The sequence below is a fragment of the Rhinopithecus roxellana genome, chromosome 19 (genome assembly GCF_007565055.1).
Source record: "Rhinopithecus roxellana isolate Shanxi Qingling chromosome 19, ASM756505v1, whole genome shotgun sequence".
NCBI classification, from domain to species: domain Eukaryota; kingdom Metazoa; phylum Chordata; class Mammalia; order Primates; family Cercopithecidae; genus Rhinopithecus; species Rhinopithecus roxellana.
The window spans coordinates 3,453,987-3,479,578 of record NC_044567.1 but is presented as its reverse complement, the minus strand read 5'-3'; the positions used below and the strand labels follow the sequence as shown (position 1 = coordinate 3,479,578).

Below are 25,592 nucleotides of genomic sequence, written 5' to 3'. Positions count from 1 at the left end.
AGCACTATTTCAGGGGCTTTAAACACATTAATCCCCTTAATCCCCACAATAATCCCATGAAATAGTTACTAGTTTAAAATCCATTTTACAAATGGAGAAACTGAGGCACAAAGACATTAAGGAACCTCCCAAGGTCACAGAACCAGTCCGTGGCAGGATCTGAACTCAAGCAGGCTGGTTCCAGAGGCTGCTCAGAACCACAGAAAGTGCAGTAAAAAGTGACCGACAATCCCCACTGTTTCCCAGGGTGCAGGGGCAGCCCCGGGGTGGGGCTGGCACGTGGGCTGGGTTCTTGGCAGGCCCTGCTCCAGCTGCCATTGGGCCTGAGAGCTTCCCTGGGAGACTATGTCCCCCAGCATGTAGGGTACAGCCCAGCAGTAGTGTCCCAGTCCCCTCAGCTGGCACTGGTCCCATTTCAGGGCAAGGGGGAATGGGGCTGACTTCAGGAGGCCAGGTTGTGCAGTCCCAGAGCCTGGGCCAAGCCATCCTTATCTCACCCAACACCCAAGTTTGGCATTCCAGCCCTGGGCCACCACATAGTTCAGGTCACCACAGCCTCTATCCTGGGTCAGCCTACACCCTTAATGCCCCAGTGGGTTAGTCTCCCCCACTGAAGCCAGGACAAGCCACCTCAAGGGTGAACTTGATTCCATCTCTCTCCGACTCCCAGCTCACCTGTCCCTGGCTAATCCTGTCGCTTGGGCTGAGAAAAAGAGGAGAAGAGATAAGAGGGGAGGGGAGGGAAGGAGGAAGGTGAGCATGTTTAAATGCCCTGAGTACCTGAGATACACAGAACTGAAAACACCCTTCCCTTGGAACTTCACTGTAATATCAGAGCAGTAAAACAACACAGGTTTGGAATCAAACTACAGGTTGAACCCTGAATCTGCCACCTACCGACTATGACATTGGACAAATTACATACACTAAGACTCAGTTGCCTCATCTGTGAGATGGGGCTGATAAAACATAAACTTGGTAGGTTTGACTCTTAATATACAAAATAATATACACAGAGCACCCAGCAAAGTCCCCCTGCCTTCCCTGGCTTTCACATGAGGACTGAAACCGTCCTCACAGGGTTAACAAGAATTACATGCCGGGTTCTGGGCAGAAGTATAGGAGTAATTAAGCATTAATCAGGCCACACTTTGGCCCATTCCTTTTTTTTTTGAAACGGAGTTTCGCTCTTTTTGCCCAGGCTGGAGTGCAATGGCGCGATCTCAGCTCACCACAACCTCCGCCTCCCGGGTTCAAGTGATTCTCCTGCCTCAGCCTCTCGAGTAGCTGGGATTACAGGCATGCACCACCATGCCTGGCTAATTTTTGTATTTTTTTAGTAGAGATGGGGTTTCTCCATGTTGGTCAGGCTGGTCTTGAACTCCCGACCTCAGGTGATCCACCCGCCTTGGCCTCCCAAAGTGCTGGGATTACAGGTGTGAGCCACCGCACCCGGCTTTTTTTTTTTTTTTTTTTTTTTTTTTTTTTTTTTTTTTTTTTTTTTGAGAGGGAATCTCACTCTGTCACCCAGGCTGGATACATACAGTGGTGTGATCTCAGCTCTCTGCAACCTCCACCTCCTGGGTTCAAGCAATTCTCCTGCCTCAGCTTCCCAAGTAGCTGGGACTACAGGAGTGTGCCACCACACCTGGCTAATTTTTATATTTTTAGTAGAGATGGGGTTTCACCATGTTGACCAGGCTAGTCTTAAGCTCCTGACCTCAACCGATGCTCCTGCTTCGGCCTCCCAAAGTGCTGGGATTATAGGCGTGAGCCACCACGCCTGGCCAGCTTTCATTTAAGAATTGTTTAAGGCCAAGTGCAGTGGCTCATGCCTATAATCCTAACACTTTGGAAGGCTGAGGTGGGAGGATCACTTGAGTCCAGGAATTCGAGACCAGACTGGACAACATAGCAAGACCCCATCTCTACTAAAATTTTTTTTAAAGGCTGGACGTGGTGGCTCATGCCTGTAGTCCCAGCACTTTGGAAGGCCAAGACAACAGGATTACCTGAGCCTAGGAGTTTGAGATCAGCCTGGGCAACATGGCAAGACCTTGTCTCTTTTATAATAAATTTTTTTTATTTATTTAAAAAAATTAACCAGGTGGGGTGGTGCATGCCTGCAGTCCCAGCTACTCAGGAAGCAGAGGCAGGAGGATCACTTGAGCCCAGGAGGTTGAGGCAGCAGTGAGCTATGATCACACCACTGCACTCCAGCCTGAACAACAGAGTGAGACCCTGTCTCAGAAAAGAAAAACAACAAACAAACAAGGATTGAGATCCTGAATTCCAGCAGAAGGGCCAATTTGAAGACCCTCAGAGAGGAACCGATTCAACATGAGAATGCAGTTTCTTTATTTCTGCATGCACTCTTCAACCAATTAACAATTCCCACACCTTGGACACCCCACCCCAAACCCCACAAAACCCCTAGCCCCAAACGCTTCCCCACGATGATGAAACTCTTTCGCTACTGCACCCTCGGTGTTGGTGTGTCAACTTGCTGGACCTTGGGCAACACACCGGTTAGGGTCACAGGACCAGCTTTCGGAGGGGCCCGGGAAGTCTCCAAACCCTAAAATGAAATCCTACCTCCAAGTTAAAAGCCCCTAACCATACCCTCTCCACTTCCTCTGGCAGGAAGGGGCCCACTGAGGACCCTCACCTGGGGAGAGGCAGGGAGTAAAAGGAAGTTCAGGGAGGGACCACCAGGTAGCAGAAGGGAAGAGGGAGGGAGGGGAGGTGAGGGGAGGGGAGGCGAGGGGAGGGGAGAGGAGGCGAGGGGAGGGGAGGCGAGGGAAGGCAGGGGGAGGGGAGGGGAGGGGAAGGGAGGGGAGGGGAAGGGAGGGGAGGGGAGGGGAGGGGACGGGAGGGCCAGCAAGAAGAGTTCAGCTCTCTATGTGTGTCCCTTGAGGGGAGAGTCTGGGGTCTGTGCCACTTCTGATATACTCACTCACTCACTCACTCACTCACTCACTCGCTCATTCATTCAATACACTTTTATTGAGTCCCAGGCACTGTGCTGGGTGCTGGGGGGACACAAGCCCTGTGCCCAGGAAGAGTCTAGTTTTCTTCATGGATACATACAAAATGAATCATTTGGTAAGGGCTATGAAGAAAATCAGACACAGGAAAGGATTGGAGTTGTTACTACTCTACACAGAGCCACGAGGTGGGCCTCTCTGAGGAGGGTCCCCTTGAGCTGATTAAGACCTGAATGAGAAGAAGCCTGTCGATCGGAGGGGACAGCAGCTGGAGTGGGTTAAGGAGTGGATCTGGGGAGAGCTAAAGAAGATGTGGGATGAGGGAGGGGCTGCCTGACCACAGTAAGTTTACATTTTAGTCTCAGGTTGTTGGAGCCCTAGAGATAATCTAGTCCAACCTCCTTCCCTCCTTTTTGTAAAAAAGGATGGGACCTTGCTATGCTGCCCTCACTGTGTGGCATGATCATAGCTCACTGCAGCCTCCAGTTCCTGGGCTCAAACGAGACTCCTGCCTCAGCCTTCTGAGTACCTGGGACTACAGGTGCACACCGCCATGCCCAGCTAATTTTTAATTTTAATTTTAATTTTTTTTTAATGGAGTCTTGCTCTGTTGCCCAGGCTGGAGTGCAGTGGTGCAATCTCGGCTCACTGCAACCTCTGCCTCTCTGGTTCAACTTCCTGCCTCAGCTTCCTGAGTAGCTGAGATTATAGGTATGCACCACCACGCCTGGCTAATTTTTGTGTTTTTAGTAGAGACGGGGTTTCACCATGTTAGCCAGGCTGGTCTCAAACTCCTGACCTCAGGTGATCCGCCCGCCTCGGCCTCCCAAAGTGCTGGGATTACAGGCGTGAGCCACCCTGCCTGGCCTAAATCATTTATAGAGATGGGGTCTCACTATTTTGCCCAGGCTGGTCTCAAACTCCTGGTCTAAAGCTATCCTCCCACCTCAGCTTCCCAAAGTGTTAGGATGACAAGCATGAGCCACCGTGCCTGGTGCAAGCCCCCATTTCATAGATGGGGAAACCTTCCTCAAAGAAAGGAGGAAGCTGTCAGAGTGACCAGTGGTTGGTACTGAGCCTGGCCTCCTGCAGGACTCCCAGGCCAGGATGCCAACTCTCGCTGCCTCTTCTTTGTCTGTCATACGCATTTCTGGTTCCATCTGACCAGACTGTCGGTTCCCCTGGCCCCTGCTGTGCAACCCAAGGCCATCCTCCTGTCTGTCAGCCTGGTCTCCCCTGCTGTCTGACTATATCTTTGGTCCAATCATCTCTTTGCTGCTGCTGTTCTGATGATAGATGAGGTTTCAAGGCTCTAGCAAACAAGCCTGTCCATGAGGAGCGAGGGGAGATCTCAGCTACTTCCCAAGGCCCCCCACCAGCGCAGCGAACCCAGAGCCTTGGGGCTGGATGCCAGCATCTCTTCAGGTCCTGCTCCCGGCTGCCCTTCCACTGGTCACAAGGACTCCGCCATCAATCAGGTCAGGCTGCCCCTCCTCAGCAACTCTCCCCCAGAATGTCCTTCTCCTACATCTGGCCTCCCCAGACACCTGCTTCCTCCTCATACATCCTCCTGCCTGTGAAATCCAGCCTGACCTGTGAAAAGGGCACCGGACAGCAGCAACAGCTGCTGCCTCTGGCTTCTTACAGATTCCTAAAGTCTAACCTCAATCCCTCCTGCTACAGAAAAAGTGCATTTCTCCTGGCTCAATCTCTGTCAAAGCCAAGAAGACAGGGTGGCCTCTAAATAGAGAAGTGATTCAAGTCTCTGCCTGCCCCACTCTTCCTGGTCTCCTCATCTGTCTACTACCCCAACCCTACTCTGAAGGGGCAGCCTTCAGCCAGGCCCGGATCTGGTTACTATCTCCCAGCCCATCCTTGTTACCTCCCAATTCCCCCTTCCCCGGCCCTCTCCATGGTCCACCCAACCCAGCCAAAGGTTCAGAGCCTCCCCTCATAAACTCCGTGACACCCAGAGTTCAGAAGATCACACCAGGCTGGGGATCCAAAGGAGTCCAGAAATTATTCATCACATATCCAACTCTGTCCTGTTTACCTTGATTTTTTAAAAGTGTCAGTTACCCATAAAGATCCTAACAAATATGAAAAGGAAAGGCAATTACAAAAGATCCTTCATTATTCCACACACAAGAGTCAAAGATTTTGCCAACAGCCTCACTTTATAAATGCAAAAATAGGTCCAGAGAGGGAAAGTAACTTGCCTAAAGTCACACAGCAAGTGAGATGGCAGGACTAGAAGCCACGTCTTTGGTCACCCTCTGTGTGGTCTCCCTGAAAACTGGTGGTTCTCACCAGCAGCCTCTCGACACACCAGCTCCACTGCCCTCTGCCCACACCTCCCACTGTCAGTCTCCTTCCCTTCCCACCCCTACATACTGTTCTTCTCAACAGGGACCCAAGTCTGTCTCACCTACATACTGGGACCATTAAAGTGAAGAACGTTGCCACTGCCACTGTGCTTGGTGCCAGCACACCCCTGAGACACAGCAGGTCAACCACAGCACTCACCTCAACAGCCCTCCCTCACCCCACCTGACGGGCACCCATGCCAATGATGCACAGGTCTCTGTCTTCTTAATCATCTCTGTCGAGGGGCCAGGCTGCAAATTACTCATCTCCCCAACCCCAGAGAAAGTCTAGGTGCATAGGAGAGAAGGGAGACTATGAAAATGAGTCTTCCTTTTATACCATGAGGGATTCCAGGTAGATCTCAGAAAGGACTTCCAGGTGGGAGAGATGAGTTTGGAGAACTGGTAGGGGGAAGAGGAGTGTGCAGAATGGGACGCCTCCCTCCACCCCCTACCCCAGTGCCCCATCTAGAGCCAGAGTAGCTGAAAGCCAAAGGCTCCCAGGGCAAATGGGAACAGGTGTGAGGAGGCGGACCCTTGAGGCTGGGGGTGCAGGAGCAGCAAGTTGCTTCTTCCTGGGCCCATTGCCTCTCTACTGACACCAAATAGGCAAGAGAAGGTGACCGAGTGGCTGCTGCCTTCCCAGGGAGAGACGCTGTGTCTCCACCATTCCCCTGGCTGCTCCCACCTATCCCTAGCCGGGATCAGCTTTGGGGTCGGGGGTGTGGCAGAGAAAAGGAAAAGAAGGCATGGCTGGGGCAGGGGCCTCCCAGGCTCCCGTCTCATCAGAATTCAGCCTTGCCTGGGGTGATCAGGGGTCCTGATGACTCTCCCGCTGTCCCCTTTAAGAGCCCATCGCCACACAGAGCCCCCTCTCCTACGGTCCCTCCAGTATCCTTCTAGGAGAGAAGGAGAGGTCCGGGCATCGGTGTCTCCACCGTCACTCACATAGCCTATGTGTTTGGGAAAGTGGGGTCCCTATCCACCTGCCCACAGCCCACAGCGCTCCTGGTCTCCTGCGGACAATGCTCCCCTCGCGGACATCGCCAGGCAGTCCACACCTGCCCTTGCCCTCACCTGCCTGCCCGCCCCTCCCCGCCCCCGACCCACCCAGGCCGGCTCCGGCCAGTCCTACCTGCTCCGGGCTGGGGGCTCAGCGCCCGGGCAGCCTCCCTGAGCACCAGCACCAGGAACCAGAGCTCGCCCCGCATGGTGGGTGCTCGGACCTACCCCCGGCCTGCTCGCTGCCCCGGCCCTGACGAGGGAGGGTGCCCTGGCTCCGGCTCCGGCCGCGCGGTCCCCGGGGCTGGCGGAGGCGCGGGCGGCGAGGAGACAGCGGAGCGCGGGGCCGGGCGAGCCGGCGGGAGCGGCGGGAGCGGCGAGAGCGCGAGCGGAGCGGGAGGCTGTGGCCTCCGGGAGCAGGCGGGGAGCGGGGGGGGCCGCTGGGTCGGTGGAGGGGTGGGGAGCTGGGGCAGGGGGCGGGGCGGGGCGGGGGGCGCTGCGTCGTTGGGGGCTCTCCCTCGCCTGCCCTCAGCCCTCCCGGAGCGCTCCCCTAGAGCTCCTGCAGCCGCTCCAAAGGCAAGGGGTGCAGAGTAGGAGACAGCCCCTCGGGCTGAGAGAACCCCTAGAAGCATCAGCCGCCCTGCGCGCCTCACTGAGTTCCTGGCTCCCTTTCCCTCCTCCGTTCCGCCGGGAAAGCTGCAGAGAGAAGGCCCGAGGGACTGGACCCCTGGAAGGGACAGGCGCCCCCTCCCTGGGCCACGGGCCCCTGCCTGTCCCCCGCCCCCAGCTCCTCCAAGCTCTGCGGCTTTCTGAGCTGTTCTTCGGAATTCTGTGCTTCTCTGATGCTTTGTCCTCCAGCCCCCACCCCCAGGAATCTCCTCCTGCAGCAAAGACCCCCAGCTTTTCTCCCCAAGAGGGACCTGAATCCCACCCCCCTCCCATGACTCCACCTTATCCCTCCATCCCCACATTTCCAGCACCGATTTGCCCCCCAACCCTGGCAGACATGAGAGTGGAGGGGGCCTGGCTACCCCCTACTCTGCAACAGCCTGGACCCCTCCCCACGAGTAGGTAACCCAGGCCTCCCGCCTCTCTGGGGCTTCCAGGCCTGCTCAGGGCCAGACCCAATCAATCTTCAGAGCCAGCCCCAGACGAGGAAAGGGCTCACCCCACCTGCCACCACCTTCTCACAGGCTCTGGGGACAGATCATCTTTTCATTTTTTCTTCCAGGACAGAATAAAAATACCCGCAATGTAGGATATTTAATAGACGGCAAGGAATCAGGTCAGGACACGGAGGTGTCTCTTTCCTCCCCTGACCTACTTGGTTCTTGTGACGGCAAGGAGCTGGGGCGCTGGAGAGTGGAAGACGGGGTGAGGGGGCACTCTGGCTTCTAGTGGGCTGGGGCCTAGGGACTAGAAAACAGCGGAGAGGAAAGGTGCGAACGCTGACCGCCATTGGAGAAATTTTCCAGGAGGAGGGATATAGGTGGGGACAGGAGAAGGTACACTGTGGGATGAAGAGGTAGATTCCGTGGCACTGAGGTTAAGAAAAAAAAAAAAAAGACCTAAGAAAGGAAGCAACTAAAGGCTCTCTAATCTCTTACTCCTTCCGCCGGGCCCAGAGTCCCAGAGACTACCTCCTCCAGCCCTAAACCCAGTGTCCGCTTACCATGGAACAAGGCAAGGCCGGTCTGTAAATTCTTCTTGATGTCTAATTTAAATCCCAACTTGCCGGACTCTCAAACAGGATCAGATAGGCAACTGCCTCCAGCTGCGGCTTCTTGCTGCCCTCAAGTGGCCACGTGACGAGCCACAACCCTCTCGTCCTGTGGGTTTCCTCTTTCCTGGGCCTGCCCACCCCCAGTCTCCGACCTCCTGCCTTCCCCGAGGTCAAGGTGAGAGGTCCTGGGACGGATTCCAGCTCCAGCCCCGGCATCTTTGCACATTCCTCCATCTGGAGTACCTCGTGGTCTGTCTTACAAGAAGAGCTCAAGCTGAAACATAAACTTGGATATAGTAGAAGCAAATGTATAAATTTTAATGTAAGGCTCTAGACCTTGAGGTCGTAATCACCTGGAGGGTGTGTGTGTGTGTGTGTGTGTGTGTGTGTGTGTGTGTGTGTGTGTTTTGAGACAGGTTCTCGCACGTTACCTAGGCTGGAGTGCAGTGCTGCGATCATAGCTCACTGCAGCTTCCAACTCCTGGACTCAAGCGATGCGGAGCGTATATGAAAACACAGATTTCTGGACTCCACCCTCAAGTTTCTGATTCACTAGGTCTGGGATGAGGGCCAAGCGTACCCAGGTAATGCTGCTGGTCCCAGGACCACATTTTGAGAGCCAGTGCTGTTGAATCCCCAGTTCCTTGCAGTCCCTCACTGCTCCTCGTCTGCCAGTAAGAGAAAATGCAAACAGCTCAAGAAAAATCGACAACCGGGACAAAATCTTTAGTAACTCGAAAAAGGTCAAAGAGGGGGCACCCGGATTTGAACCGGGGACCTCTTGATCTGCAGTCAAATGCTCTACCACTGAGCTATACCCCCTCTGCCGGAACGTGAGCGCAGGTTGTCTCTTAGTGCTATTGCTGCGCAGGCGCTGTGTGGCGTTCCCGAAGGTAAGTGGAAGTTGGGTAAGACGTTTACAAGAGGTGGAAAAAATACAACTCCCAGAAAAATGACTCACTTGGAAGCAGGGGTTGTTTCCTGAAGCTCTGAGCTGAAGATTTCCACTGGCGGTGTAAGAAAATATATTCCTGGGGTGTGGAAGGAGTCTCTAGGAATATTTCACTTCGGGGGTGTCCCACTCTCCTGCCTTGCAGAAGCCCCCTTGCCACGTCTGGGAGCTTCTTTCTCCCTCGCACATGCTCACGCGGCTTCTCCCGATCTGTCTTCCCCAGCCCAGCCCAGCCCTTAGAAACTCAGCCTCCCTCCCGCCATGAAAGAGCCGTCGGGGTCACTGGCCAGGCTGACCTGGGGGTGCGCCCGCCTCCGCCCTGCCATTGCGAGGTTGAGCCACCTGCACCGTGTTCCAAGGGTCAGCCCTGAGCTCCTCGCCCTCACTGGTACTGCATTCCACCCTGGGATGCACACGCAGGCTGAGCCACTGGCAGGGGCTAGGACTCCATCCTCACTCGCCTGCAAAAGAAAAGATGGTGGCACGGCCAGCGACTTCCTCCCGTTCCATCTGTGCAGAAACTCTTTAGGGGACCTCCGGAAACCAAAACACTAAAACTTAACGGCCGCAAAGGGGGCACCCGGATTTGAACCGGGGACCTCTTGATCTGCAGTCAAATGCTCTACCACTGAGCTATACCCCCACAACACCGTAGGAGCCTCATTAGAATAAATTTCGACGGAATAGGGGTGTGGTCTTCACTATCCTTTAAAATTTTAATCTGCGGGTTGCGTCCGGATACCTATTGAAAAAAACACAAAATACAGTGGGAATGGCCAGAACTCCTGAGTTCTTCCTCCACAGTCACGCTTTCGGAAAAACAACTAGATTAAGGAATCTTGGGTCCTCTATATCCGTGCCTAGACTCTCCCCCAGATGTCCACTAACTGGCTTGAGAAAAGGACTGTCCCCAGGATCGCCCCAGGTCTAGGGATGTACAGATGAACAGACTGGATCTCCACCTTGTCTCCTGGACTTTTCCGGCCCCAGAGTCGCTCCTTCCCTTCTCTCAAACCAAAAGCCAGTTTGAGGAACAGACAGAGGAGAAGGCAGAAATAAGAGGTGAACAGTTTTCAATAGCATTTATTACAGACTTATAAAAATCCTAATACAGTATTTTTTTTTTTAACTCCTGGCCAGGCACGGTGGTTCACGCCTGTAATCCCAGCACTTTGGGAGGCCGTGGCGGGCGGCTCACGAGGTGAGGAGATCGAGACCATCCTGGCCAACATGGTGAAACCCCATCTCTACTAAAAATACAAAAACTTAGCAGGTCGTGGTGGTGCGCACTTGTAGTCCCAGCTACTCGGGAGGTTGAGGCAGGAGAATCGCTTGAACCCGGGAGGCGGAGGTTGCAGTGAGCCGAGATCGCACCACTACTGCACTCCAGCCTTGGCGGCAGAGTGAGACTCCAAAAAAAAAAAAATCCTTGCGCAAAGACAAAATAAGCAGCCCCTGTAGGAATCCGGTATATTTGGGAGGAGCGGGATTCACATTGGAAGGACACTAGAAGTGAAGGGGATGCTGTGGAGTGGCTTAAAGTCTAAGAACTGTGGTCAGAGTCAGCATCTCAGAGGGAATGGAAAGACGAGGAAGAGTGGAATCTCTGCAGTGCAAAGGGCTGTCCCTATCTGAGACTTCCTGTCCTCCTGCATTACCCCTTCCGGTTTTTGCCTCTACCTTCTTCCCCTTAAGCCCACCTTCTTCACCTTTCTAGAATCTCCTTTGCCCAAAGGGAATGTGACAAAAATGGCTGAGGGGCCAAAAAGCCTGAGGGTGGGGGTGGGTTTGAGGAAATGAAGACCAATTCCAGGGGTGTCTTTTTTTTTTTTTTTTTTTTTTTGAGACCCAGTCGGGCTCTGTCGCCCAGGCTGGAGTGCAGTGGCGCAATCTCAGCTCACTGCAACCTCCGCCTCCAGGGTTCAAAGGATTCTCCTATCTCAGCCTTCCTAGTAGCTAGGATTACAGACTCCCGCCACTACGTCCGGCTAATTTTTGTGTTTTGTTTTGTTTGAGATGGTGTCTTGCTCTGTCACCCAGGCTGGAGTGCAGGGGCACAATCTCAGCTCACTGCAACCTCCACCTCCCAGGTTCAAGCAATTCTTCTGCCTCAGCCACCCGAGTAGCTAGGACTACAGGCATGCACCACCACCAAGCTAATTTTTATGTTTTTAGTAGAGACGGGGTTTCACCGTGTTAGCCAGGCTGATCTCCAACTCCTGACCTCAAGTGATCCTCCGGCCTCAGCCTCCCAAAGTGCTGGGATTACAGGCGTGAGCCACCGTGCTGGGCCTCAGGGGTCTCTTAATCTGCCCCCCAACACACACATTATTCCTACGGAGAGGTTGAGGGCTGAGGAGTAGGAGAGGGTTCCACTCCCTAATTCTGCAACGTATTCACCATTCCCCTGACATCTCCAAGAAGGATGCCTGTGGCCATGGTGAGGGGCAGCTTATTCCGCTGTGCTGTCTGCAGGAATCCAAGGTATGCAGTCCAATTCTCAGCAACGGGTTGGGAGAATGGTGTCAATCTCACTGTCCATAGCAGCCACTGTTCCCACCAGAGAACCATAAAAAAGTAATAAATAGCCACTTGATTTTCCACCCACGTTGACCATGCAAAACCCCAAAGTTTCTGGTTGGCCTCAGACTGGAACATCAGTTAGCAACGGCCTGAGATTGCATCCACTGGAGCGCGGCAGGCAGCCTGCAGGGAGGGAGGAACAGGAGGGGTCAGCCTATCCCAAGAGAGTGATGGCCTTCAAGTCCCCAACCCTTTCCCAAAGCAGACTGGGTGCAGGAAGCAAAGTTACATCCAATCATTCAATTAACAGAGACAAACTGACTTGAGTACCTGCTGTGCATCAGGTACTGTGCAAGGCTTTGGAGTCACTGGTGAAAAGGCAGACATGCCCCTGAGGCTTACTGGCTGATGGAAGAGATAGATACTAAATAAATGGTCAGACACATAATTCTATAATTACATGCAGTGATAAAGGAAATATACAGAGGCCTCTGGATGCCTGAGAGTAGGGGAGGGCTTCTCTGAGGAAGGAGCCTGGAGACTCACCTTGCTCGGCCCCTTGGCTGTGTCTTTGGCCAAGGATTCTTCACGGTGATGTGTGCCAGAAAGAGGTTCCCTACGAAAGTTCCCCCATTAGACTGTAAACAACTCCGGCGCATGGGTGGAGTCTTGGTCATCTCTGTATCATCCTCAGCCTCGGTCTGGCACCGCACAGGGAACATGGAGGGTACTTAGAAAATGCTGATTGGGCCAGGCGCAATGGCTCATGCCTGTAATCCCTGTAATCCCAGCACTTTGGGAGGCGGAGGCGGGTGGATCACCTGAGGCCGGGAATTCGAGACCGGCCTGACCAACATGGAGAAACCCCGTCTTTACTAGAAACACAAAAATCAGCTGGGCATGGTGGCGCATGCTGCTTGGGAGGCTGAGGCAAGAGAATCGCTTGAACCCAGGAGACGGAGGTTGCAGTGAGCCGAGATTATGCTATTGCACTCCAGCCTGGGAAACAAGAGTGAAACTCCACACAATCAATCAATCAATCAATCAAGTGGCCAGGGGCAGTGGCTCACACCTGTAATCCCAGCACTTTGGGAGGCCGAGGCGGGCAGATCACGAGGTCAGGAGATCAAGACCATCCTGGATAACACGGTGAAACTCCGTCTCTACTAAAAATACAACAACAAAAAAAATTAGCCGGGCATGGTGGCAGGCGCCTGTAATCACAGCTACTCAGGAGGCTGAGGCGTGAACCCAGGAGGCGGAGCTTGCAGTGAGCTGAGATTGAGCCACTGCACTGCAGCCTGGCAGCCTGGGTGACAGAGCGAGACGCTGTCTCAAAAAAAAAAAAAAAAAAGAATGCTGATTGAACTGACTGTGGGTTGTGGAAGAGGGTTCTCCTGACCCAGGGGGTGGCAAGGACACTGCTAGAAACGTGTGGGCCGTTGCCTAAAGTCTCCCCTTCTTCAGTAAAACACACCTGGGCCAGGCATGGTAGCTCACTCCTGTAATCCCAACATTTTGGGAGGCCGAGGCAGGGGGATCGTTTGAACCCAGGTGTTTGAGACCAGCCATGGGCAACGTGGCAAAACCCTCTCTCTACAAAAATACAAAAATTAGCAGGGCATGGTGGTGTGCGCCTGTAGTCCTAACTAGAGAGGCTGAGGTGGGAGGATCGCTTGAGCCCAAGAAGTTGAAGCTGCAGTGAGCCATGTTTGCACAACTGTACTCCAGCCTGTCGTGATACCTGTGTACCCAGCCTGCCGTGATTCCCCTTGACAAGTAAGAGGAAAGGGAAATTTTCCAGGCCTGATGTAAGGCCCTTTCTATGTGGCCCAGCTCCTTCAAATCCTCCAGGTGATTACTCAGTAGCTATCTGCTCAGTGTCCCTTGTCAGGTAACTTACCTAAAATTGCAGCATTCCCTCCACACACTTCCAATCTCCCTTTTCTTTTCTTTATTTTTGTTTTTGGAAATGGGGTCTGGATATGTTGCCCAGGCTGGACTCCAACTCCTGGCCCCAACCCACCCTCCTGCCTCAGACTCTCCAGTAACTAGAACTACAGGTATGAACCACCATGCTGGCCCAATTTGTGTTTCTTACTCTTTATTCACCTTATCATTTATCACTTTTTTTTTTTTTTTTTTTGAGACAGGATCTTGCTCTGTCACCCAGACTGGAGTGCAGCAACATGGTCAGAGCTCACTGCAGCCTGAAACTCCTGGGCTCGAGTGATTTTCCTGCCTCAACCTCATGAGTAGCTAGGAATATGGTGTGTGCCACCACACCCAGCTTTTTTTTTTTTTTTTTTTTTTTTTTTTTTTTTTTTTTTTGTAAAGACAGAGTCTTGCTCTGTTGCCAAGGCTTTTCTCAAACTCCTGGCTCAAGTCATTTATCATTTTCTTTTTTTTTTTTTAGATGGAGTTTCGCTCTTGTTGCCCAGGCTGGAGTGCAAGGGTACGATCTCGGCTCACTGCAACCTCTGCCTCTGGAGTTCAAGCGATTCTCCTGCCTCAGCCTCCTGAGTACCTGGGATTACAGGCACGCTCCACGACATCCAGATAATTTTTGTACTTTTAGTAGAGACGGGGTTTCTTCATGTTGGTCAGGCTGGTCTCAAACTCCCGACCTCGGGTGATCTGCCCGCCTCGGCCTCCCAAAATGCTGGGATTACAGGCATGAGCCACCGCGCCCAGCCATCATTTTCTAACTGACTATATATTTTTCCTGTTTACCATCTTCCTCCCCTACTGAAAGTAAGCTCCATGAGGGCAGGGATTTTTGTCTGTTTTGCTCACTGCTGTTTCTCCATTGCCTAGAACAGTACCCTGCACAAAGGAGGTGCTCAAGAAAGATTTGTGGACTGAATGGTGTCATTTACTCTACAGAAACTCTGGGAGGTATAATGAACCTCCTACTTTCAGATAAGAAACTAAGCTGGGCGTGGTGGCTCACGCCTGTAATCCCAGCACTTTGGGAGGCCGAGGTGGGCGGATCACGAGGTCAGGAGTTCAAGACCATCCTGGCTAAGACGGTGAAACCCTGTCTCTACTAAAAACACAAAAAAATTAGCCGGGTGTAGTGGCAGGCGCCTGTAGTCCCAGCTACTTGGGAGGCTGAGCCAGGAGATTGGCGTGAACCCAGGAGGCAGAGCTTGCAGTGAGCCGAGATCACGCCACTGCACTCCAGCCTGGGTGACAGGGCAAGACTCCGTCTCAAAAAAAAAAAAAAAAAAAAAACCTGAAGGTCAGAGCGAGTCAATGATTTCTGCCTGGAAGGCTTATTCCCCAGGTCTCCCCGTGGCTGTCTCCTTCTCTTCATTCAGGTCTCAGCTCAAAAGTTACCTCTTAGGAGAGGCCAGAACTGAATCAGATCTATCCCTCTCCCCTCCATTTCTGGTATCCACTTCACATCACTTCTCAGCACCTCAGATTATGGCAGCCAAGCATGGTGGCTCACGCCTGTAATCCCAACACTTTGGGAGGTCGAGGCCGGTGGATCACCGGCGGTCAAGAGTTCAAGACCAGCCTGGCCAACATGGCGAAACCCCATCTTTACTAAAAATATAAAAATTACCCAGGCATGGTGGCGGGTGCCTGTAATCCCGGCTACTCAGGAGGCTGAGGCAGGAGAATCGCTTGAACATGGGAGGCGGAGGTTGCGGTGAGCTGAGGCCACACCATTGCACTCCAGCCTGGGTGACAAGAGCAAAACTCAGCCTCAGAAAAAAAAAAGATTATTGCGTTTAGGTGGTGGAGTGCTACCTCTTGCTCCACTAGAACAAGCCCCTGCTCCACTAGAACAAGCCCCTGAGAGCAGGGATGCTGTCTGCTCGTGGCTTACCCACCACATCTCACCTGTGGGGAGATGCCCAATTGCCTTGGCCCAGGAGCCAACTGTGAGCCAGATTCTCCCAGGAGAGAGGCAGAAGAAGGGTTCTGATGGTCAGTCATCCATTGGTTCAGCCAGGCCTGGAGATCCAGGTGGGGCAGCCACTAACCCTTCCCCGGTGAGGGTACAGCAGCACAGTGGCCTTTGCTGGTACTGAGAGTAAGGAAATGGGAGATCTCCACCGTCCTCACAGAGTCCTTCACATCCTGCTTATTGGCAAAATCAGGACTGAAGCATCCGCAGAGCCTGTGGATAGAGGAGCCCAGCCCCAGTCAGCCTGCTAGGGCCCAGCCTTGCTTCCTACTGCCTCACAGGTGCTCTCTGGCTCCCTCTCCCGCTGTCTCAGCAACAGAGGCCCATGCCTGGATGAGGCAGAAATGGGGGCCCTGCCACAATGGTAGCAACCACATCAAATGACACCAGCAGCTCATGGAAAGCCTCTTTATGACAATCCCATAGGTGGGAATTAATGATCCTCCTCATTTTATACTTGGGGAAACTGAGGATTAGAGAGGTGAAGTCACTTGTACAAAGGCCCACAATGAATGAAAAATGGAGTTAGAACTTGAACCAGCAACTCTGGCTTCTATAGTCAATTGCACTGAGGGTACTGACGCCCTTCATCAGGCACAAACCAGCCCTCCTCATGCTGCTGGTATAGAGACTCTCAGAAACTGGGACACCAGGAATTAATCTCAGAGAGGCTAAGTGACCAGCCTGAGGGCACACAGCTAGTATCACTGGGCCCTCTCCCAACTTACCTCATGGGCCAGCATTTTATATAGCTCCTCTCAAGCAGTCAGCAGCCAATCCCGGTCCGCGCTGTCAATCACAAGGATGACGAACTGTCAGGCTTTCTCTATGGTAAACATGTTTCCCCCGGTCTCTGCACTGCCCAGACGCCAGGCCCAGAGAAATGAAACCATGCAGCCTCAAGATTCACCACCCTGCTTCCATTATAATTGTCTTTGGCAGCTGGGATTACAGGCATGTGCCACCACACCTGGCTAATTTTTGTATTTTTAGTAGAGATGGGGTTTCGCCATGTTGGCCAGGATGGTCTCAAACTCCTGACCTCAGGTCACCTGCCTGTCTCGACCTCCCAGAGTGCTAGGATTACAGGCGCGAGCCACCACACCTGGCCTGTAATTGTCTTTTCTATCCAGACATGGGAACAGCACACCTCTGGCTGTGTGGCAGAGGCTAAGGCTGTGCTACATAAGCACTGGGTGTTCATGACTCCATTTAGGCCTCACCACAACCCTGTGGACTTGGTACTGTTAGTATCCCCATTTTACAAATGAAGAGACTGAGGCTCCGTGAGGCTACGTATCTTGCTCTTGACCACACAGCTGATGAATAGCAGTGCTGGAAATGGAACCCAGCTCTGTCTCAGTCCAGGAATTAAACCACTGAATTCTACTCCTGCTGGAGTAAGAAGGTAAGGCCCTATAGACAAGGGACCTACCGCATCCAGTGCATCAAACAAAGCTGCCAGCAGCTGCCAGGAAGTATTAAAACATGTCAACAGGCAAGCACTGCACTGTGTTGAGTATCTGACATATATACATTACGTATTCGTTTGTTATTTAATTTTCACAACAACTCAGGGAGATCATTATATATATATATGTATACATAAAACTTTGTTTGAGGCAGAATCTTGCTCTGTCACCCAGGCTGGAGTTTCAATGGCACGATCTCGGCTGACTGCAACCTCTGCCTCCCAGGTTCAAGCGATTCTCCTGTCTCAGCCTCCCAAGTAGCTGGGATTACAGGTGCCTGCCACCACGCCCAGCTAATTTTTGTATTTTCAGTAGAGGTGGAGTTTCGCCATGTTGGCCAGGCTGGTTTCGAACTCCTGACCTCAGGTGATCCACCTGCCTCAGATTCCCAAAGTGCTGGGATTAGAGGCGTGAGCCACAGCAACCGGCCGATTATTATAATCTCTATTTCACAAGTTGGGGAACCAAGGCTCAGAGAAGTTACATGACTGTCTGATATCACACAGCTGCCTTGGAGCCCTGGTGCCCTCCTCACCTAGGTGTTGGTGATAAAGCTCAGAGCCTCCTGCCCCCCTATGTCCCACATGAGGAAGTGGGTCTTCTGCAAAATGATCTCCTCCATGTTGCTGCCAATGGTGGAACACGTATGGACCACCTCATTGGTCAAGCTGGGGAAGTAGGAGAGGGCACCAAGAGCTCAGTCCAGCCTACTCCCACCTCTGGCCCCCAAATGCTCTACTCCCAAAGCAGGCTGAATCTAACTTAGAACAAGTTCACCCAGGTTCACCAAGCACCTGCTGGGAGCCAGGCCCTGTGCTGGGCCCTGGGGAATGAAGACAGGAGTGAGACCAAGCCTTGCCCTGGCTTGGACCCCAGAGAAGGAAAACATCTTCAAGCAGGCTCCTCAAACTTTATCTCTTTTTTTCTTTTTATAGAAACTGGGTCCCACTGTGTTGCCCAGGCTAATCTTGAACTCCTGGCCTTGGGCTCCTGTCAAGAGATCCTCCTGCCTTGGCCTCCCAAAGTGCTGGGATTACAGGCATGAGCCACAGAGCCCAGCCTCCTCAAACTTTAATATGCAGTTGAATCACCTGAGAGTTTTGTCAAAATGCAGGTTCTGACCCAATGAGTCTGGGCTGGGGCCCAGGGTTTTGCATTTCTTTCTTTCTTTCTTTCTTTCTTTCTTTCTTTCTTTCTTTCTTTCTTTCTTTCTTTCTTTCTTTCTTTCTTTCTTTCTTTCTTCCTTCCTTCCTTCCTTCCTTCCTTCCTTCCTTCCTTCCTTCTTTCTTTCTTCTTTCTTTCTTTCTTTCTTTCTTTCTTTCTTTCTTTCTTTCTTTCTTTCTTTCTTTCTTTCTTTCCTTCCTTCCTTCCTTCCTTCCTTCCTTCTTTCTTTCTTTCTTATTATTTTTTTTTTCTTTTTGAGACAGAGTCTCACTCTGTTGCCCATTCTGCAGTGTAGGCACAATCACGCCTCCCAGGTTCAAGCAATTCTTCCGCCTCAGTCTCAGAGTGGTTGGGATTACAGGCGCATGCCCCTACGCCCAGCTAATTTTTGTATTTTTGTAGAAACAGGGTTTCGCCATGTTGGCTGGGCTAGTCTCAAACTCCTGACCTCAAGTGATCCGCCCACCTCGGCCTTCCAAAGTGCTGGGATTACAGGTGTAAGCCACTGCATCCAGCCATGGTTTTGCATTATTTCTTTCCTTCTTCTTCTTCTTTTTTTTTTTTTTTTTTTTTTTTTTTTTTTTTTTTTTTTTTTTTTTTTGAGATGGAGTCTTGCTCTGTCACCCAGGCTGGATTGCAGTGGCGTGATCTCGGCTCACAGCAAGCTCCACCTCCTGGGTTCATGCCATTTTCCTACCTCAGCCTCCCGAGTAGCTGGGACTGCAGGCGCCTGCCACCACGCCTGGCTAATTTTTTGTACTTTTTTTTTTTTAGTAGAGATGGGATTTCACCGGGTTAGCCAGGATGGTCTCGATCTCCTGACCTCGTGATCCGCCTGCCTTTGCCTCCCAAAGTGCTGGGATGAGCCACCGCGCCCAGCCCCCTTTTTTTTCTTGAGATGTAGTCTCTGTTGCCCAGGCTGGAGTGCAGTGGCGCAATCTCAGCTCACTGCAACCTCCGCCTCCTGGGTTCAAGCGATTCTCCTACCTCAGCCTCCCAGAGTAGCTGGGATTACAGGCGCATGCCACTACGCCCAGTTAATTTTTTTTTTTTTTTTTTTTTTTTTTTTTTTTTTTTTTTTTTTTTTTTGAGATGGAGTATCACTCCCATTGCACAGGCTGGAGTACAGTGGCGTGATCTCGGCTCACGGCAACCTCCACCTCCCGGGTTCAAGTGATTCTCCTTCCTCAGCCTCCAGAGTAGCTGTGATTACAGGCATGTGCCACCATGTCTGGCTAATTTTTTTTTTTTAGTAGAGACAGGGTTTCACCATGTTGGCCAGGCTGGTCTCGAACTCCTGTCCTCGGGTGATCCACCCGCCTCGGTCTCTCAAAATGTTAGGATTACAGGCGTGAGTCACCGTGCCTAGCCCTTTTTTAAAATTTTATTTGTTTTTTAATTTTCATTTTTAGTAGAGACGAGGTTTCACCATGTTGGCCAGGCTGCTCTTGAACTCCTGATCTCAGGTGATCCGCCCGCCTCGGCCTCCCAAAGTGCTGTGATTACAGGTGTGAGCCACCGCGCCCAGCCACGGTTTTGCATTTCTAATAAGCTTTCTGGTGATGCCTATGTGACTGATCTGTAGACGACACTTTAAGAAGCAAGAGTTTAGAAAAATAGACACAGTGAGGGACATCAGAGAGGTGCTTTGTTTAAAGTGACATAGAAAACATACACATGCTTTTATATGTAAATAATGCTTCTGAAAAGTTACCGCAAAGTTACAATAGGAAGAAAACTAGGAGCTAGAGGCGAGAAGGAAACTTACTTTTCACTGTGTATTCCTCTATTGTTTGAAATTTTCCTTTATGCTTTTTAAAAATCATTTACATGTATTACTTTTTCATGGAAAAGCTTATCCTAGGTGAAGTACTTTCGAGGCTGTAAAATGGGAGAGGTGCCATCCAGAGAGCGAATATCGGGGAAATCTGCGATCGGTATTTACTCAGCCTCACCCATATGTGCCAGGCTTGCTAGACCAGGAGCTACAGAGACTCAGTGAGCCTTTGGATTTGAAGAAGGGAAAGAAAGTTAACTGGCAGAGGGGACAGGGGTGAGAAAGGGGCGACCTGCCGCTAGAGGGAGCGAAGAGCAGGAAGGCAGGTTGGGACACTTGGCAGGCCTGGAGCTGGGTTTGGCAGGGGTCCCAGGAAGATGGAGGAAAGCAGTGGGAGCTAGGGTTGCCCGTACGGTGCATGATTTGAATGCCAGGCCAAGGAGCCGCAGTACTAGGAAGGTCCAAGCAGCGTTCCCAATCACTCCTGCGGGTACAGAGGAGCCCGGTAACCCAGGGAAGAGCTCTAGTGATTGGTCCCCATGCCTGTCAGTCTGGTGGGAGGCCCAGCCCTCTACCTTCCCCGCCCGAGAGTCAGTTACAACTGGTAGAGAGTGGTGGTCTTTCCCGCATTGTCCAATCCCATGATGGTAACCTTCTGCTCTGGAAATATCGGAGGAAGCGCAGCGTCAGGGCCAAACCCGATGGCCAAGGGACTGTGTGCCCCCACCAGACCTCCCAGGAAGGAGATAGCGCTCCCCGCATGCTGGGGACCTCTGCCCACCTTAGCGTGTCTGCTTCCTACCCAGCCCCGACACCTGCCCCACTCCGGGACGCTAGAAAAGCCAGCTGAGCCCCCACCCCCCTTCACATTCTAGAAGAGTCTGAAAGGCCCAGGGCGCCACTGGGCTTGCCGCGAGACGGTGTCTGGAGAAAGAGCCGAACGCGAAGTCACAGTCGCAGGAAACCCGCAGCAGCCCCCCATCCCCGCCGCTGGCGCCGTTTAGCGGGGAGAAAGGAGGCTTGCCCAGCCCTGCGTCCTGGGGCGCACCAAAGCGCGAGGATCCAAGAGGAGAAGGCAGGGACGGGGGCAGGGGAGGCCGCGCGGCAGTCGAGGAGCGCCCATATACGACCCTCGGAGCCCGAGGTCCCCCAGTGCGTCCGACCCCAGATCAGAGGAGTCCCAGAAGAGAGGGAGATCAAAGCGCTCGCTTGGATGCCCTGTGCGCCCCTTACCCTGGTTCTCGAAGATGCTCATTAACTTGGCAATCAGCTGTCCTATGGCACTTCCCGGGCCGGACAGGTGCAGAAGGGCTCAGCGGCCTCAGCAGCGGAGTCGGCCCTGGTGCTCGGAGCTCCCCCGGGGAGGGTCTGGCAGGCTTTGCCTATGAAATTAGGGAAGCCCCACGCGTCACCAACCTGACCTGGGAACACTCTGGGACGCTGGCCCTTCGCGAGCGCTATGGACACCCCAGTGACTAAGGGCTGCCTGTCCAGGGCCTGAGAGGTGCAAGGAATATGGGAGTTCCAGGCTCCAGTTCTCCCCTTCGCCCTGCGAAAACTCCAGTTATCCGGGTGGACTGCACCACCGCAAATCAGCGGAGACTCAGCACTGCACCCGGAACCGGATCCCAGCTCTCCCTTCTCTGTGTGCCATGTCTAGGGCACTAGACTGAAGCAAAACCCCAGGCGACCCACTTTCTGTACCTACCAGCTGTGTAGTACAGACAGGGCTCACCGATCCTCTCTGAGCTGGGAGAATATTCCAACCCTCCACAGATCTTCAGTCGGTTCACTAGCGTGGGTCTTGTGGGCCCACTCAAAGTGTGTTCTGCTGGGGAAAGGCAGGGTCTCCCCTTGGTGCTTGGCAACTTCTAGGATAAATTAGTGCTCCTGCAATTCACTGACAAACCCACTGCCCAGGCACAGCTTCCTGATCCCCAGAAGTGGGCACCTGAAGACAAGGATGGAGCATGAAGAGAGATCCTCCAGCTGGAGGCCCTGCAGAGAGGCCCCAGATACCTGGCAGAGGAGTACATGAGCCAATACAGAACCAGGAGGCCAGATCTGAGGAGGTTATGGAAGGGGGGGTTTCTGTTGTTGCTTGTGAATTTCTTCCTTTGCTTAAGCTGGGGGGAAAAATAATAATAATAAATACATGAACAAACAAACAGATAACAAGAGGAAAAGTGGAAAAGGCAACATGCCCTCAGGCTGTGGAGGTGGGTAGCAGGAGATCCAGCCAACACACCAGGGAGCCAGCTCCTTCCACCCCACTGCACTGCCCTCCTATACAGCCTCCACTAAGGTAACGACCCTCCATTAAGGTAACAACTCTAACTGGTCTCCCTGCCTCTACCTCTCCTTTCCCAGGGCATCCTCTCCATGGCCCTATTAACCTTCCTAAAGCACAGCTCAGGGTCTGTAACTCTCCCAGCTCTTAAACCTTCAATGGCTCCCTATTGCTCACTGGATTCAGATCAGTCTCCACTTGACTGATCTGACATTCAAAAGCCTCCACGAACAGACCACACCTGCCTTGGCAGGTTTATCTCCCAAGCGCTGCATCTACTGGTTCCTGCCTACACATGCCCAGCTCTTTCTGACTGTACCTTTGCTTCTGCATTTCCTCCTTGAGTTCCTTTCACCTTCTCAGAAAAGAGAATGCCTGAGACCTTTTAGCTCCCCTGCCATAAAAGCCACCTGCTTCCCCAGCCCTCGCTTGGTTCTCCAGCTACATGGGGCTTTTCCCTACACTGGGATTATAGACGGGCAAGTCTGTTTCCTCCTATCAACTGTGAGTCAGAAGGTGGGGTTCATATCTTATTAACCAGCGTGTGACCCCCGCACTCCCTGCCCGGTCCGGAGCCCGGCACACAGGTGGAATGTGTTGCTATCAGACTGATGTAGAATGAGTTAAGCTACAGCCTGAGAAATGGCACTTGGAATATTGAAAAAGGAATGGGAACACAAGTTTAAGAGGATTGAGGAAGGCTGGGAAGTTTGCGGGAAGAAGGAAAATAGCTCACTAAATACAGACTTTCATCCCACCCAACTTGGTGCCCAGAGTTAGAAGGATAGAGTTGACTGCCAGAGCCCATCTGGGCTGATTGCGTTTCAGCCTTAGCAGAGAAAGAGCCAAGTCTGGGGCTGGGGGATGGGGCACCGAGGGTGCTGAAGGAAGCAGCAGTGTCTTAAGCATTTTACCATCTGTTTCCTGGGGGTAGGGGGATGGGGGAGGAACCTCTTAGTGCATGCTGCCCTCCCCACCTTCTCTTTGCAGAATTGAAAGTAATACTCGGCAAGCTGGAAACACTTCAGTAAACAGACAAAGACAGGGGATCTCTCTGAGCATACTCTGGCTCAGGAAGTTGCCTGATTAAAAAAAAAAAAAACATAGTTAAAAGAGAAAAGAAGAAAAAGAAAAGAAAAAAACAGACAAGAAGATCTGCCTCCACTTTGAGGCCCAGGACCCGGGTCTTAAGAAGCATTCATTCATTTATTCATTAATTTAACAAATATGAGCCAGGAAACACATGAAGTAGACAAAACAGACCCAGTTCGGGTCTTCATGTTTTTGGTTTTTTTTGTTGTTTTTTTGAGACAGAATCTTGCTCTGTCACCCAGGCTGGAGTCCAGTGGCGGGATCACGGCTTACTGCAGCCTCAACCTCCCAGGCTCAAGTGATCCTCCCAACTCAGCTTCCGGAGTAGCTGGGACTAGAGGTGAAAGCCACCACTCCCAGCTAATTTTTGTGTGTGTGTGTGTGTGTAGAGACGGGCTTCACCATTGGTCTCCAACCCCTGGACTCAAACAGTCTCCCTCCTCAGCCTCCCAAAGTGCTGGGATTACAGGCATGAGCCACTGCTCCCATTCCCAGTCTGTGTCTTTATGGAGCTTGTGATGTAGAGGGAGAGACAGATACACACACACACACACACACCCCTCTGAAAGACAGTAGAAGGCCTGATTTAAAAGGAAAGCAAGGCACCCTTCTCTGAAGAAAATGAGAGGTGAAGCCAGCTGGACTTCCTGAGTCGAGTGGGGACTTGGAGAACTTTTCTGTCTTACAAGAGGATTGTAAAATGCACCAATCAGCCCTCTGTAGCTAGCAAGAGGATTGTAAAATGCACCAATCAGCATTCTGTAAAAATGCACCAATCAATGCTCTATGGCTAGCAAGAGGATTGTAAAATGCACTATTCAGTGCTCTGTAAAATGCACCAATCAGCGTTCTGGAAAATGCACCAATCAGCAGGATCCTAACAGTAGCCAATCGAAGGGAGGATTGAAAAAAGCACACTCTGATAGGACAGAAACAGAACATGGGCAGGGCCAATAAGGGAATAAACGCTGGCCACCTCCCCGCCAGCAGTGGCAACGCACTAGGGTCTGGTTCCAGGCTGTGGAAGCTTTAGTTCTATGGCATTCCTTGGCTCTTCACAGTAAATCTTGCTGCTGCTCAATCTTTGGGTCTGTGCCATCTTTAAGAGCTGTTAACATGCACCGGGAAGGTCCGAGGCTCCATTCTTGAAGTCAGCGTAGACCAGGAACCCCACCAGCAGAAACCAACTCTGGACACAAAAAGGTTATTGGAGCTAAGACAAAATTTTTCTCCAAGATACTGAACGGGAACAGCCCCTTGTCCCTGGACCATGGTGGCCTCAGCTTAGTTCTCTTTAGTGTAGAAAAGTGGAAACCTTAAGCCACACCTAGTACCTGGGCCTCTCCCACATCATCTTATTCTGGGACAGAATCCACTGCAAAAACAGGAGTAGCTAGTCAGGGAAGGAAACGAAGGGTCCCAGGTAGCAGGAGTCCCTAGTCCCTCGGTTCCTGCAGGGTCTCAGCTGACTTCATGGTTGTCTAAATCCTCACACATGGACAACCACTGACTTGCTGATGGTGTAGCCAGCGTTAGTTGAGAGCATCTGATTACCAAGAAACAAGAATCTCACTATCTCCAAGCCAGCTAGAAATGCCCTTCCTGCAAGTTCCGGGCAAATGCAATTTTTTTTTTTTTTTTTTTTGAGACAGAGTCTTCCTCCATCGCCCAGGCTGTAGGGCAGTGGCTCAATCTCAGCTCACTGCAACCTCTCCCTCCTGGGTTCAAGTGATTCTCCTGCCTCTGCCTCCCAAGTAGCTGGTATTACAGGCGCCCACCACCACATCCGGCTAATTTTTGTATTTTTAGTAGAGATGGGGTTTCACCATGTTGGCCAGGCTGGTCACGAACTCCTGACCTCGAGTGATCCACCCACCTCGACTTCCCAAAGTGCTGGGATTACAGGTATGAGCCATCGCGCCCAGCCTGCAAATGCAATTTCAGGCAGAAGGCACATGGGGCACAAACACACTCAGACACCTGCTTCCTCCTTCCCAAACCCCCAGCCCCTACCCTTGCAGAAGCTGATGCATCCTGGGGCAAAGGAATTAGCACTGAACTTGGGGGGTCAAAGACACCACTGAACTTGACATCCATATATCTGAGTTCAAATCCTTGCCCCATGGTTGTGTAACTGTGGTCAAATAGTTTTTTTTTTTTTTTAACCTCTATGAACTTTGTAAACTGGAGTTAATAATACCTGACCTTGATTCAAAACATCAGACTCCACTTCAGACCTCTCTTTGGAGCTCCAGACCATGTACCCAGCTGTCTTTTCCTCTTCTCTCTCTCTCTCTCTTTTTTTTTTTTTTTTTTTTTTGA

General features: G+C 52.0%; 2 protein-coding genes and 2 non-coding genes across 5 annotated transcripts in view; all 4 read right to left on the bottom strand.

The window, feature by feature from the left end:
- PLXDC1 (plexin domain containing 1) overlaps positions 1-6,802 on the bottom strand; it is an 86,021-nt gene extending 79,219 nt beyond the window's left edge. For both annotated transcript variants that reach the window (XM_010379327.2, XM_030923109.1), the window contains exon 1: positions 6,489-6,802. In XM_010379327.2, coding sequence (XP_010377629.1) covers positions 6,489-6,564 — 76 coding nt within the window. In that variant the 5' untranslated portion in view covers positions 6,565-6,802. The remainder of the gene's footprint in view (positions 1-6,488) is intronic.
- A 2,026-nt stretch (positions 6,803-8,828) lies between these two features.
- TRNAC-GCA lies at positions 8,829-8,900 on the bottom strand. Its single transcript has one exon. It is a non-coding gene; the product is annotated as a tRNA-Cys (tRNA).
- Positions 8,901-9,601: 701 nt separating this feature from the next.
- On the bottom strand, positions 9,602-9,673 carry TRNAC-GCA. The gene has a single exon. It is a non-coding gene; the product is annotated as a tRNA-Cys (tRNA).
- A 2,014-nt stretch (positions 9,674-11,687) lies between these two features.
- On the bottom strand, positions 11,688-25,367 carry ARL5C (ADP ribosylation factor like GTPase 5C). The gene is given in 9 exon segments (XM_030923304.1): positions 11,688-11,736; positions 15,552-15,579; positions 15,582-15,670; positions 16,184-16,287; positions 17,483-17,615; positions 20,488-20,548; positions 21,122-21,163; positions 21,310-21,385; positions 25,284-25,367. Coding segments are annotated over 9 exon segments (666 nt in total).
- Positions 25,368-25,592: the final 225 nt, after the last annotated feature.